The sequence below is a fragment of the Diabrotica virgifera genome, chromosome 8 (genome assembly GCF_917563875.1).
Source record: "Diabrotica virgifera virgifera chromosome 8, PGI_DIABVI_V3a".
In the NCBI taxonomy this organism is placed as follows: domain Eukaryota; kingdom Metazoa; phylum Arthropoda; class Insecta; order Coleoptera; family Chrysomelidae; genus Diabrotica; species Diabrotica virgifera.
Genome location: NC_065450.1, coordinates 120,379,618 through 120,395,110, shown reverse-complemented (window position 1 = coordinate 120,395,110; position 15,493 = coordinate 120,379,618). Strand labels below are relative to the sequence as shown.

Sequence of the window (15,493 nt, the reverse complement as noted above, 5' to 3'; positions counted from 1 at the left end):
ATTGTTTAGTAAAAAGTTACACCATTTTGAGCGTCCGGTTTGGGGGGCAGATGGGGGAGAAGTCGGTAAATTGATAGTTTTTTTAAGTTTTTCGTCAATATTTCTAAAACTATGCTTTAGCGTAAACAATGTTATATACAAAAATGTTCTACATGAAATTTAAAACAAAAAATCTTGTATACATAATTGCTATAACTTCAACGGTTCCAGAGTTACGGAGGGTGAAAAGTCGAGGTTTTCGATACTTTTTATATTTTTTGGGCAATGTATGGTATAACTATACCAAAAACCCAGACATCCAAAGTGAAAGTTATCCTCCAACACAAAATTGTTCTATATGGTCCACATAATGTTCAGAAAAAAGTCACACCATTTTGAGCATCGGGTTTGGGGGGGAGAGGGAGGAGAAATCGGTAAATATAAAAAGTATCGAAAATCTCCACCTTTCACCCTCCGTAACTCTGGAACCGTTGATTTTATAACAATTATGTATACAACCTTTTTTGTTTTAAATTGTATGTAGAACATTTTTCTATAGAACATTATTTACGCTAAAGCATAGTTTTAGAAATATTGACGAAAAACTTAGAAAAACTACTAATTTAGCGACTTCTCCCCCATCTCCCCCCCAAACTGGACGCTCAAAATGGTGTAACTTTTTACTAAACAATATGTGGACCATATAGAACAATTTGGTGTTGAAGGAAAACTTTTACTTTGGATGTCTGGGTTAGGCCTTTTTTTGGACCAATTATACTATACTACCTCCGTAACTTTGTAACCGTTCATTTTAGAAGGGTTATGCTTAGGGCCTTTTTTATTTTAAATTTAATGTAGAACAATTTTGTATAGAAGGTTGTTCATGCTAAACCGCATAGTTTTAGAAATATTGACGAAAAACGTAAAAAACTACGAATTTACAGATTTCTCCCCCCTTTCCCCCCCAAACCCGACGCTCAAAATGGTGTGACTTTTTTCTGAACATTATAGGGACCATATAGAACAATTTGGTGTTGGAGGATAACTTTCACTTTGGATGTCTGGGTTTGGGTAACTATATCATACTAAAAGGGAATCAGAAAAGATTATGGAGTATGAAATGTTATTTCCATTATAAATTCTATAGCTTTCAAAATAGCAAACGCTTCATATGGTTCAAAATATTACTAAAAATGTAAATCATACATAAATTTTCATATGATTACAAAGTCTCCATAATCGCACTTAACCATATACAAATATGTGGTGGATTTCACAAATATTCAAAATATCTTGATATAAACTGACTTTTCGAAAAAGTACTAGAAGCCAAAAAAGTTTTAAAAATATTGTGTTTAACTAATGGTACTACAATAATAATTTTATTGGAACGTACACAAAAGTCTGGGAGGGTTTAAAGGAACAAAACCACCATAAAATTTTTATGGGGTGTCCAAATTTCACTATGATTTTTTCTTAAGATGCTACTGCCAGAAGAATACCACATGTTCATTTTCAATAAAAAATCTGTAATAGATTTCGATATAATATTTGAAAAAAATCGATTTTCATTTTGTAACTTCAAAGAGTTGTAACTTTTTTTATATGCACATTTGTACTGAGGTAAGTTAGGTTCAATCAAACTATTTTTGGTCCCAGAATATGTGATTAAATTTATGACCTGTATTTTTTTACACCCTGTATATTATATACACCGTTATTAGGCGTCAACGCCCTTCGGTAGGGATCTATGGAGGAGTATCACCAAGCCACAAGCCCTTATCCCTTGCCGTACCGCTCCTCCATAGGCCGATCAGACACCAGTTTATTCCAGACCAAGTCGTAGATTCTATTGAATTTTATACTACCGACGTTGGCCTTTTATTAATTTAATGACCTGGCTGAGGCTCGAACCGTCGCGTCGATCGCAAATCCACTAAACTTGTCGATCGACTGCGCCTCTGCCAACTCAACAACTATCATATCTTTAAGATAGGCACAATCTTTAATACTATTGTATATTTTTAGCTTCCAGGAAAAAAGGGGATTGGTCCAAGTGGCTGGTCAATTCCCGCCAAACTACAAATATTTCTGTGGCTGGGATTACTTAAACACAAGAAAAACTTTCTTACCGGTATACCAGGTGGATATGAACAAACTCACGAAATAAAAAATGTTGAAAGACCACGTGCTCTTCCACCAAGCACTATTCATTACGTGGAAAAACATGTAAGTACATCTCTACATAATGTTAAACATTTTTGTATTCAGCTTTGTGTTCTAGCATCTAATTATTATTTTTCGAGTAGTACAGTCGAACCCACTTATTACAATATCGGTTATAGGAAATCCCGGTTTATGAAATAAAAGTTTGAGGTCCCTAAACGTTTTCATACACTCCTTAATAAATATATCCGTTTATAGGAATACACTTTAATAAAATAATATCGCTTAATAGATTATTTTTCAGGTAAACGAATAAATTTTTATGTAGGTACAATTTCCTTAAAATTTTAACGATATCTGGTTTATTAGGGTCTGTCAGGTAAAAAATACTTTATTACTTTGTTATAAGTACAAATTCGACACTTCGAAACATCCACAGTACTTAAAGTACTTTTTACCTTCGTTGTAAACCCACTTCGTTGCCTGTTAATAAATTTTTAGAAATCACATTTTTAGAAATGGATCATGGCGTTGTTAAATAAATTCGAAGAGAAAAGATCTTATTTTAAAACAAAAAGTTAATGTAACTGAATACGCGAAACAATCCGAGTGCAGGGATTTTTGCTTGGACCATAGTCATTCAGCCAGTCTCAATCAACAGTAAATCTATAAACGAATTTGTCAATTAGTGAAACATGGTTATTATAATAATATTACAATTTCATACTTAGCTAATGTACATACTGTGTTAATAAATATGATACCTATTATATTATACCATCTGTGCTCTAGTTTGATTATTAAAATACATCATAGTCATTTACTGAGAAAAATGCCCGAAATGTTCTTATCAGGGGTCCAGTTTAAAAAAAAAACTGAAGAAATAAAGCTGAAAGTGAACTTCAAAGCGACAAATGGATGGTCCTGCAGATGAAAAAATCTATTTTCCTTCAAAAAAATTGTAATCAAAAGATACCGATGTAGCTGCTGCAAATACATGGATAACGGATGTATTACCTTCATTAAAGTGTAAAATTTTGACGAAACTGCTCTTTATTTTCGAGCTAATCCAGATGACACCTTTTGTCTCTCAAGGGACAAAGCTTTAGGCGGAAAAGTTGCAAAGGACGAATTAACGATTTTGTGTTAATTCCGATGGAAGTCATAAATTGCCACTTTTTATTATTGGAAAATCATAAAGTCCAAGGTGTTTTAAATGCGCTGTTAGGAATGGCTTATTGACTTCGACAAGAAAAATTTAGAAAAAAATAGAAACATTCTATTATTGGGGTCAAGGAATAATTTCTGCTTTTAAGAGAAATTATATAAAAGAAATTGTAGGAAAAGTTGTAGCAAATATGGATTGTTATGACATTACGTCTACAGCTAGTTCCAATGATACGATAGAGAAAATTTCAGTTAGCTCTGCTATCCATATGATGAACAAAAGTTGACATAATATTTATGAAAATTGCATAAAAAATTGTTTTATGAAGTGCAACATTTTCAAAAAGGCAGAAACTATATCACCTGTAGAAAATGAGAAAAACCCAGAACTCGAGAAAATGACAACCGAAGATTTTTCAAGATTTCTTTCTTTTGACGATTATTTATCGGTTTTCGAAGATATGTAAGATCTACAGCCAAACAATGAAACCACCCAACTCAATATTGAAGCCACAGATGAGACAAAAGACCAATATTTTCCCATTTCGTGGAAATTCCATCCAATCAGCAAGTCCTAAATGCTTATAATATTATAAAAAGTTTTCTGGAGGGCCAATCCAAAGTCAATTTTTTAATTATTATAATGTAGAGCAATAAGTGGCTAATATTTTATGTAACAAAAAAACAGGCCAAGATTACTGATTATTTTTCAAGAGAAAATAAGTAATTGTGTTATGTGTATTTTAGTAAGAAAATATGTACTACTATATCTACATACGAGTACTGCATAGATAAATTTCATACTTGTTAGTACATATATATGGATGCACACACATAATGTAATTTGGTTTTTTAGTAAAATAAGTAATGGTAGGGGAGCCCAAGTGGGGATTTTTGCAGTTACTCGAGCGCGTCAGATTATCATATGGGGAGAAACCTGGTGCCCATATAGTGACTCTTAACACAGGGGAGTTCGTTAAGGGGGGCCCGAAAAAAAATATATATCCTTAAAAATACTCGAAATTGTCAGATTAAGATAAGGTAAGTTAAGGACATGCAAAACAGTGTATATTTTAAAAATCTGACGATTTGAGCAGGGCGTAAGGAAATGGGTGAGTTAAAAAGTTTCACAAAAAAAGAGAATAATTCGCAAAATGAAAGTTAGATCGAAAAACTAAAAAATACGTGTTCAATATTTTTCAAAAATCTATCGAATGATACCAAACATGACCCCCCATGGAGAGGGGTGGGGGGTTACTTTAAAATCTTAAATAGGAGCCCCAAATTTTTATTCCAGATTTGGATTCTTTACGTAAAAATAAGCAACTTTAATTCAAAACATTTTTTCAAATTATATATAAATGGCGCTATAATCGGAAAAAACGATTGTTGGAAATGGAAAATTAAATTAAAAAATGGCAAGCACTCACTGAAATGGAAAACTTTACTTAACTTTTTTTGGTTTTAGGACCTACTCTTCACAACCCAATAGGTCCCCAAAGCGCTCGAGTGACTGCACATTTAGCATACTTCGCTCCCCTACTATAATAGCTACACTACTGTATTCTTCTTCTCGTAGCACTACAATCCTTGGTGGGTCTTGACTGACCACACAATTCGCTTCCATCTCTAATGGTCTTCCATGATAAGTGAGTCAGTGAGTCTTAAATCTGACCATATATTGTCTCTCCATCACATTCGTGGGCGTCCTAAGGGTCTTCTTCCTGTCGGGGCTTCTTCTCAGATTAACATGCTGGTTATTAGGGAGTCTTTTAACATGACCAGCCTATCTTAGACGTTGGGATTTAATCTCTTGGACTACGTCGCTAGCCCCTTATATCTGTTTGACGTCGGCATTTGTTCTTATTCTGTATTGGTTAGTATTCAAGTCGTGATAAGATCCAAAGATTCTTCTGAGGATTTTTCAAATGGCGTATGTTTTATTTTTCACTTTTTTCTAAAAAGTTCTAAATGGTTCTCTTATTTTCATCATAACTTGCTTAATTGTGATGATATTGACTTCTACTGGAGCTCATTTGATAGGTACTCCGAAGTACTTTGACAAGTGTTTAGTAGATATATTCTATAAAATGCATTTTTTCCCGTTATTTAACCTTGAATACTTAGATTTGAGTACTCGTCGAAAAAAATATACATTCAATTAACCATAACTCACTTTGAATTAACATTAGTTTAGTTCTTTAAGCAAGGAGTGTATTTAGTTTTTTATTATCTTCAATTTTGATAATAATAACTTTTTTGTAAAAGCTTATAGTTATTGAGTTTTACGTGAAAAACTGCTTTAAAATATGCATTTTTTACGAAAAAATAAAATCATTGATCTTTAATAACTCAAAAAGTATTGATTTATATTAATAAGTTTATATAACAAATTTTGCTTAGAATTTGTCTCTCTATCGATTTATTTAATTATTAAAAAATTATAATTTTCATCCTCGAGAAGAGGTGGCATTCACCATCACGGTAAAAGCGCAAGTTGGTATCATGTCACCTTTGTTCCTTGAGGTATCCTCTAACTACTCACCAATTTTCATGAAAATTGATGAAGGTTCAACGATATCGGAGGTGAAAACCTTCAGTGACTGCACTAAGTGGATTGAAAGATATTTTCCCTAATTTTGACATCGCTTTGCACATTTACTTGTGCATCCCAGGTGCCAACGTATCCGCTGAAAGGTCATTCTCGAAAATATCAAGAACTAAAAATAATTTCTCATCAAGTATGACGCAAGAACGTGCAATTTGTCGATTTTGTCAAGAAAAAAATTTTTTTTGAAAAGTCTTTTTTGAAAATAAGTCTCTGATGTGATCGAACTGGAATGACAATTTTTTCTGTTATAGGTATATACACATCGTAGTTTAAATCAATTTTTAGTGCTTTTGCAAATTTCTGCAATTTTTTTCGCAAAAATGGTACATGGTTGAAGGGCGGCTACTAGAGAATTGCCTAGGGCGTCAATTGACCTAAAGGCGGCCCTGGAGGCCCAGCGTAATAGCTTGTTTCACCCACGCGACGCGTACCACCTGAAATCGTCCCACGTACCACCAGTGGTACGCGTACAACTGGTTGAGAACCTCTGCTCTAGATTAAAAATACAAAATTATTGGTACCTACCAACTAGGTTGATCGTTTGAATGTGATGCATAGGGCTAAAACATTAACTTGTAACTGGCTGAATCACTAATGTGTATGCCAATAACAAAAAAAATATTACCGAAAAATACTATTGTGTTCCATCTCTACGATTTAGCCACTTAGGAAGTCGAAAAACCTTCCTAATTAGGATGCTAACTGACTAAATGCGATTACACTATCCTGAATTCAGAACGTTCTAAATATCGGACACTAAATTTAGGAAGATCTAATAGCCTCTTTAGCCTACTTAATAAGATGTTGGATAAGATTTTTTACGCTGTATTAAGTAGGGAGATGCCTCTATAATTACAGCATCTGGTTTTGTCTCCTTTTTTATGGATAGAGATGATTACACTTTCGTGGCATTTTATTGGTATTTTCTCTTCGTTGCATATAAGTGTTATTAGTTTGTGTAATTGTCTATGTAAAGTTTTTTCTCCGTATTTAAGAAAAATGGCAGGTATATTGTTGGAGCCTGGAGCTATTGCGTTTTTCAATTTATTAATTGCTTCCAATTTTTCGTCTATGTTTGGGTCCTCTACCGGTAGGTCCACTCTAAGGTACAGTGGAACCTCGATTACTCGGATTAATCGGGCCGGGGCCGATCCGGGTTATCGAAAATCCGGGTTAGCCGGATAAAATGATAAAAATTAATAAAATACGGTATACTTACAGATAAACTCCGTTATAATTGAAATAACATGAAATATATATGCACAGTACACAGCCTGCTTGACTCGCAGTGAAATTTGGTTCACAATCAGGCAACTTTTTATTCAGCTTGAGTGCTGATTCTTGGATAATTGGTCCAGACACTGGTAAACCACGTTTGAGTTCCGCACAAAACCACACATACAAAGCGTCGTCGAGAGTCTCATTTTCAGCTTTATAAGCTTTGCACCGATTGTCCAAACTGTCTTTTGTTATCATTTTGAAACAAAATTCTTCGATTTTAGTTATATTTTTCTTCCAATCCGATACTGTAGATATACCGACACCATATGATGCTGCAATTGTTTTTAAAGATTCACCTTTATCAATTCTACCTAAAGCTTCTAGTTTGTTTTCCATTGTCACAACAAGATTTTTACGTTTTGTTGCCATTACGTAGACAACAAAACACGCAAACACAAAATCTGAATAGATTTACGAACGATTACAGAACGGAAGCGAAGAATACGACTGTACTACACACAATATGGTCTCAATCGCAACGATTTTGTTATTTAATAACAGTGGAGAACTAAGACCATTGTTTAAAAAAGAATTTTTTAATAGTCTTTTTTAAACAATGCTAAGACAGTTTGAAACTACAGATGCCTGTTGTTTCCGATAACCCGAACAATGAAGTCATTTCATTGTCATGAAGTCATGACACCCGTCGTGTGCCATGAGTCATTTTTACTATCGTATATGTAGTTCAAATTACACAAATACCCATTAACTCTCAAATATTATATTACATATATTTTTATTGTTGAAATGTTTGTCGGATAAAAATCGGTCCGGGTTAGCCGGACTTCCGGGTTATCGGGGGCCGACTTATTGGGGTTCCACTGTATATATCTTCTCCATGTTCTTCGTCTTGATGTATGTCTAGTAAATTTTTGAAATATTCGTGCCGTATTTGGAGCTAATTCATCATTATTTTTCCTGAGTACACGCAGTTGGATCTGAAGCCTCTCTTTTCATTTGACGCCAATTTGTACACTACCTGCTGCATTATTGACATAAATAGTCGAGGAAATGAAGCATTTTGGCTTGCAATTTTTTCGTCCAGCATAGATTTACTTGAAATTTTCACAGCAGATAGGAAATAGTCCAAGGATCATTTTCTATATCATGCCGCTGTACGTTAAAACCTTGGGGGTGGTTGCCACCCCATCTCGGGGGCGGGAATTTTTTATTACATTTTAACTATGAAAATCTGTGAAAAAAGTAATTATAAGACAAAAATATTTTTTACATTTTCTTCGCAAAACTAATATTTTTCGAGTTATTCGCGATTGAAAGTAACAGTTTTTCAATGAAAAAATCGACTTTTTAGAGGGTTTTTTGAGAATACCTCGAAAAATATGCATTTAATCAAAAAAACTGTAGGTATCAAAATTGTATCTTTTAGTAACACAACCCAAATTATTTTTCTGTAATATCGCTAAGACCAATACAAACCGAGATACGGCATGTTAAAAGTTAGCTGTTTTCGTCATATGCATAATTTGAAATATTCAAAGTAAAATAACGGAAAAACTTTGCATTTTTAGAGGAAAACTTTAATAATCTTTTTTTAAGTATATAGTTACACCTTTCAGAAAAATATTAAAAAGTTTTTAGTCTGAAAATTAAGCGACTTATAATCAAAAAAAGGTCGGTACCTGCTTTTCTCTGTGAAAAAATCAGTGAAAACAACCCCCTAACTACCATCCTCTTTAAACATTGTTCTTCGCCTTTCTGAAATTTCTTTTATATTTGTATTATCAATACACCCAAGAAGTTTAACCTATTTAAAAGGCCTAAATTTTTTTGGAACTTCCCATTTTTCACCTTTTACTTCAAAATATCTCCGAAAATACTGGAGATACGAAAAAAATAATAGAACACTAAATTGTAGCTTCTTTAACAACTAAAATTCCCTTGTACATAGATTTTCATTACAGTGAACAGTTAGCGGGATATAGCTGTTTAAAACCTATATTTACGAGCAGACACCCCCTTATTCGAGCCCTTTAAACCCACCCCAATTAAAAACTGAGGGATCTTACGGAATTTAGTTTACACAGTCTTATAACTCTTCAAAAATCCTACAAAGTCATTTTTGAAAAACTTTTCACCGCCAAAAATGAAGGAGCTATGTTTATAAAACGAATTTTTTTTTCGAAAAATTTTTTCTGTACAGACCTATTAAAATATCTACTTATAAAAACTGTAATGTTATTATGGGTGATTTTTAAGGGTTGAAATATTATGATATTATATTCTAAAGCATAAAACAATCATTATTTAACCAATCAAAACCAAATTTTACCCATATTAAAGTTTACAATGTTTTTATATAATTTTTGACAATAAGCGGTAGTTTGCACCCCTAAAAATAATCAACGCCCTTAAGCACGATATAGAATATGAAGTACAGGGTGAGATGATCCTAATCCCAAATTTTTATGTAAATCGATGCAAGCCGAAATTATTCTTTTAGGATAAGTAAATTTTTTATATATAGCTCCAACAGGGGTGGTTTTAAAGGTTGAAATATTATGATAGTATATCTTAAAACATAATACATTCATTATGTAACTAATAAGAACCAAATGTTAACAATATTAAAGTTTAAAATGTTATTTTATATTTTTTACAATTAAGGGTAGTTTTCACCCTTACAAAACCAAAAGCGTACAACTGCTCAATATAGAAAATGAACTAGAGGGTGTAATGAGCCTAATCCCAAATTTTTGTACAAATCGATGCTGGACGAAAAAATTGCGAGGTTTTGCCATTTTTTCAGCTTCATTTCCTCGACTAAAAAAGACCTAAAATTATATATGTACATATATTGTATCTATGTACATAAATAGTAGGCACTATTATTACGTAGACTTGGTACACTTATTTCTACTAGCCACCAAGGATGGGTTATTAGAGTATCCCGATTATAGGAATATTTTTGCTTGACACGAATGCTATTACAATAAGCGGTTTCGACTGTAAACTTAAAAATGTCTTAGTAGTGTGAATTTATTTTCTCAATATATTTCTTATTTAATTGATATTATAGATTTTTCAACTTCGAGCTCACATTTATCAAGCACGGTCGTTAATTGGAAGTGATGCGAGTGGATTATCAGATCCATTTGCGAGAATAATTGCAGGTGAATTTAGTAAAACTACACAAGTTATAGATGAAACTTTAAGTCCAACCTGGGACGAACTTTTGATATTCGAAGAAATTTTAATCTACGGAGATGGAGATGAAATAAAAAATGATCCACCTCCAATTGTCATCGAAATATTTGACCAAGACAAAGTTGGAAAAAGTGAGTTCATCGGCAGAACTTTGGCAAAACCGAACGTTAAACTTCGAGAGGATCCATACACTAAACCAAAATTTCCACCGTCTTTAGAGTGGTAAGTTATAAATAAATAAAGCAAGAAAGAGTATACTCTTTTTTACACTAAAGTGGTGCCAAAAACACGACCATTTTACCCCTTATTTTTCTAAATTATATCCAAATTTAAAAAACATTAATTAATGACGACCCTCCGTATATTGTTACGCTTTAAAATGACTTCAATTAAATTTCAATGAGAAGACATTTACATCTGTAAAGCCCTGTATTCGTGGCTTTCAATTATGCATTTCGTTTCAAAAAATTCGTTTGTATGTTGGAAGTAGGAATCCATCTGTTTTTCTTTTGTTTGGCCTCTTAAAAGTTTCGTTATAGTATATATTGGAGAACCCTGTTTGAAAACAAAATCTCCGATTTGGTTTAATATAAGATTACCGACAAAGGGAAGTAGAACGTATTCCCGATAAAGATAATATGTTTTCCATGTCAAGTAGTATTTCGTAGAAACATTAAAAGCGTTATATTTAAATAAGAAATTTAGATCCCAGGTTTTTCACAAAGAGATCGGCGACTAAAAGTCTCAAGTCTGTTTATATTAAACTCTAAATATTGTACTTAAGAGTCTGGTTAGAATTTCTAAGGAGTCTAGTTCAAGCTCCGAGTTCCACCATCTTCTTCGACGAGGAGGCCTTCGCCTTTTTTGTAGCAAAATATAATCATATGCACTCAAAAATACTCACATGACCCCAATACTCAACCCAATGTGTGGATGCCCCACCGAACATGGGAACACAGTTGACCCAAAGTTGGCGCCAACGATGGCTCACATGTGTGGAGCCGACGTAAGGGGAGTCTGGTTGTGAGTTGAATGGTATGCTGATGTCTTTAGCAGTAAAATAATGTTATCGGCAAAACGCCGATCTTTTGCTTTTTTTTTTTTTTTGAAGGTAGAAAAGTATCAGTTTTTTTTGTGCGTCTGACTTTAGTTGTTCCTGGATTAAGTGGAAACCTACTTCACGTGAGACATAAAGTCCCAGTTTCTCGATCAGACCACACAATTGAATAAACTTAATAAAAAGATCTTTGCTTAAATATTACCAGCACAAGCCGTCATTACAGTGGTTTGTTTTACTAATAATAAAAGAAAGCAGTTAAGTTTGTTGGTTAACAAGATATGGAAATTTCACTTTTGAATATATCAAACATACATTATTTGTTAAGGGGATAGGCGCAAAATTTTTCACTTATGCTATTCAAATGCATTCATTTTTTCCAATCTTAAAAAAACTGATAAGAATTTTTGAAAAATTTAAACGCAGAATGACAAATTACATTATTACCGAGGCCAAAAGTCCCTGACAACTTCTATAATGATTATTTTAGTAAGTTACAGGGGTGAAAAAGAAGAGAAAATTGAGTGTAATTTTTAATTTCAAATATCTCTTTCAAAATAAACTTTTTGTTTATTATAAGGGACTTTCGGTCCCCGATAATGATGTAATCTTTCATTCTGCGTTTAAACTTTCCAATAATATTTATTAGTTTTTCCAGGATTCGAAAAAAAATGACAATGTCCGTGGTGATATTTTCCAAATCCAACATTCGCTATCTTTCTCATACAACGCACTCCGTCGAACATAATCTGCTGACAAGACAGTGACAATTTTAAATATTTGACACGGCTTCAGGAATATTTTGAGTTGTTTATTAAACAAGAATAAAAAACCGCTAAACGCCGTAAAAATGAGTGGCGCATACAATATTCCAGCTACAAAAGATCTGATATGAATATTACGTGGCGCGATAATGTATTTTCATTTTGATGCAAAACAAAATTCTAGTTTTATTTTAAAAGCTTTTTTCATAATATTTTGAATTTGAACTGAAACGCGCCACAAAAGAGTAACTTTGATACAGTTTGAATTTGGAAACTCTTTTGTGGCGCGTTTACTTCAAATTTAGCAAATATTATGAAAAAATCTTAATAAAACTAGAATTTTGTTTTGCATCAAAATGAAAATACATTTTCGCGCCACGTAATATTCATATCAGATCTTTTGTAGCTGGAATATTGTATGCGCCACTCATTTTTACGGCGTTTAGCGGTTTTTTATTCTTGTATCCGGAGTTTTTCAAAGTTATTTATAAATTAAATGTATAAAGTTGAATGCAATGTTTCTCGATTACACGTTAAGCTTTATAAACGGTCGCCTTTGTCGCATTATCTCCCAAATGATCTAGTGTCCATCGAATGTACACTAGATTTTTTTTCTATTCGAAATAGATTGAAAAAAATATTGGGATGGCCGGTAAATGAACTCGGATTGCCCGTTGCCAGATCAAATTAGCGTCGTAACCACTACAACTACATAAACCCTGTAGGGAATAATCGTTAATTGGATTATACTTTTGTAGCTTAATAACTTCTAAACGGCTTAACCGATTTTGTTCACTAAACATGAGTTTGAAACGTATTGACAAGTAGTATCTTATGCATCTAACGTCAAGTATGATAACTGAAGCTATTACAGGAATTATTGAGTTTGAAAAACCGTTTATCTCATAAGAAATAGATTTGATCATACTTACACATGAAGCCTATAACTTAAAAATTTGAATTTTCCCGGATATAAGGTGTACACCGTTAGATTCGTCTAGAGTCCTTCTGCAAACGCTCAGTTATTGGCGTAATTCGTAGGTTGAAATTTTGAGTAATTGTCGAAAAACCAAAATTTTCAAAGTTTAGTTTTTCAGTTTTTCGGTTATACTGAGCCGTGTGTATGCCTGATCCTGACAGCTTAGACACCATTTTAAAGCTTAACTCAACGCTATTGATTTGGTGTATTTACTGTTCTCCTGTCTCTTCTTGAACCGAAGATATATACCGCCAAATAATATGCCGTTTTGTACCTACCAAGTCCTATAGCTAGCTTATGGGTAGTCAAAACTCACAACTACACCGGTTCTGAATCGGCCCTCACCCCCTCTTCAAACACAGAAAAAAAATTCAGATCGGTTTAACTTTTCCACACACATACATACATACATACAGGCATACCACAAACATTTTCCCTTTTTTAAATAAAAATTGACTCATATTTCTGAGCTCGGTAACTATTGAACGGTATAACCGATTTTTAAAATTAGACATGCGTTGGAAAGGTAATGATCGCTTCTATGAGAAGCCTCAAAGGTCGAAGTTAAATTTTCGAAGTTTTTGGGAGTTTTGGGGACGAGAACGAAAAGCAGACCCTAAATAGGAAGGGCCGTAAAATCTACATCCTTGGACCAAATGAATGGGTGAGTCTTTTCCTGAACTTTAAGATGGGAGTTGGCCCAATTTTCAATTCAGTCAGATTTAGAAAATCGAAAATTTCGTGTATATATAGTGTCGCGTGTAGGGGGTGTAGGTGTGCGCCACTGGCGAGAACTGCCGTTCTCTGGTAATAACATTGATAGTGTATTTGATAAACAATTAGTTTAAGACGTGAAATTAATAAAAAGTTATTTATTATATATTACACAGGTCTACAGAAAAAAAAAATTTTGTTTTGGTGCCGTGAATCTTTGGGTTGATTTTTACTATATTAGGGGCGATAAATCATAATATGGATTCCGTTTTTTTGTATCAGCTCTAGTTTTATGGATATGGCACATTCCGAAATTGGTAGTTTTAATATGTGAGATAATGAAGAATATGCTATTCAAAGGAATATACATTGTTAATTAAACTTCTTCCTCAGTATATTTGTTGTTCTCACCGTATTATGCCTTATTTATGCAAGAAAGAACATTATTGCCCAGTCTTTAGTCGAACCATAGAAAATAATCCTACCACCCCTCCATAGTAAGCTACGCCTAATGAAGCAATTCGTTAAGGCACTTGATTCTAATGGACCATGCTTCGCCTACATAGGAAGGAAGCTGCCCGAGGTAAGTACGGAAAAACTTAAATCTGGTATCTTTGACGAACCACAAATCAGACTTTTTACAAAGGATCCGGCTTTTGTGGGGTTAATGAATGAGGTAGAGAAAAAAGCTTGGCTTTCATTTGTGGACATTATGAAAACTATGCTGAGTTGGTAAACCGTTTGCTGAATAATTTCCAATCACGGATGTAATATGAGCATCAAAGTCCACTATCTTCACAGCCACCTGGACCGTTTCCCTGAAAACTTAGGTGACACAAGTGAGGAGCAAGGTGAGAGATTTCAGCAAGACATAAAAACCATGGAGGACCGCTACCAAGGAATATGGGACCCATATGATGGCAGATTCTTGCTGGAGTTTGAAGAGAGACTTTTTTAAAAGTCCATTCCAGGAAATCGCGTAAGCAAATCTTTCGTTTCGTCAAGTATTTTTTTTTCTATTTTGTTAGTTTTTTTTTCTCAAAACTAATTGTATATCTGTTTTATTGTACAAAGGGTTTTAGTGTTGTTAAATGCCTTAAAATATACTTTTTTTTCTAATTGTGTAATCTTTATTTCAATTTAGTATATCCATATCAGCATATTCGTATTTTAATGCGTAAAATCTGGAACGACCTACGTTATCTTGAAAACTAGAGCTGATAGGGCAAACTAAAGCCATATTCGTAATCAGCACCCCAAATATACCTAAAATCAGCTCTAAACACTTTGGCACCAAAAACACTGTAGGCCTGTGTTATTTATGGAAGTTCCAAGCAGAGAATACACCAGGATATATTCTGTGATCCAAGTATTTTGTTGTTAAAAATGTTCAAAATTTACATAAGAGTAGTAACAATATACACTCACGGACAAAAATATTGCATATTTTGAAATTAACGTGTGAAATAAAATATCATAGGAATAGGATCTCTGGGGGCATTGTGCTGCCCCCAGTGTTATAGGAATAGGATTTCTTTTTCGAATGTAATGTTTTTAAGTATCAAATAAATGATATAATCAGATTTAAATTTGATATGGGCTATATGGTG

The 15,493-nt window shown here is 33.4% G+C and overlaps 1 protein-coding gene across 1 annotated transcript in view; it reads left to right on the top strand.

Moving 5' to 3' along the window:
- The window catches only part of LOC126890248 (otoferlin-like), a 224,148-nt gene that overhangs the window by 138,473 nt on the left and 70,182 nt on the right, over positions 1-15,493 (top strand). Inside the window, exons 11-12 of the mRNA XM_050659104.1 lie at positions 2,008-2,208; positions 10,242-10,591. Of these exons, the coding sequence (XP_050515061.1) occupies positions 2,008-2,208; positions 10,242-10,591 (551 nt within the window). The remainder of the gene's footprint in view (positions 1-2,007; positions 2,209-10,241; positions 10,592-15,493) is intronic.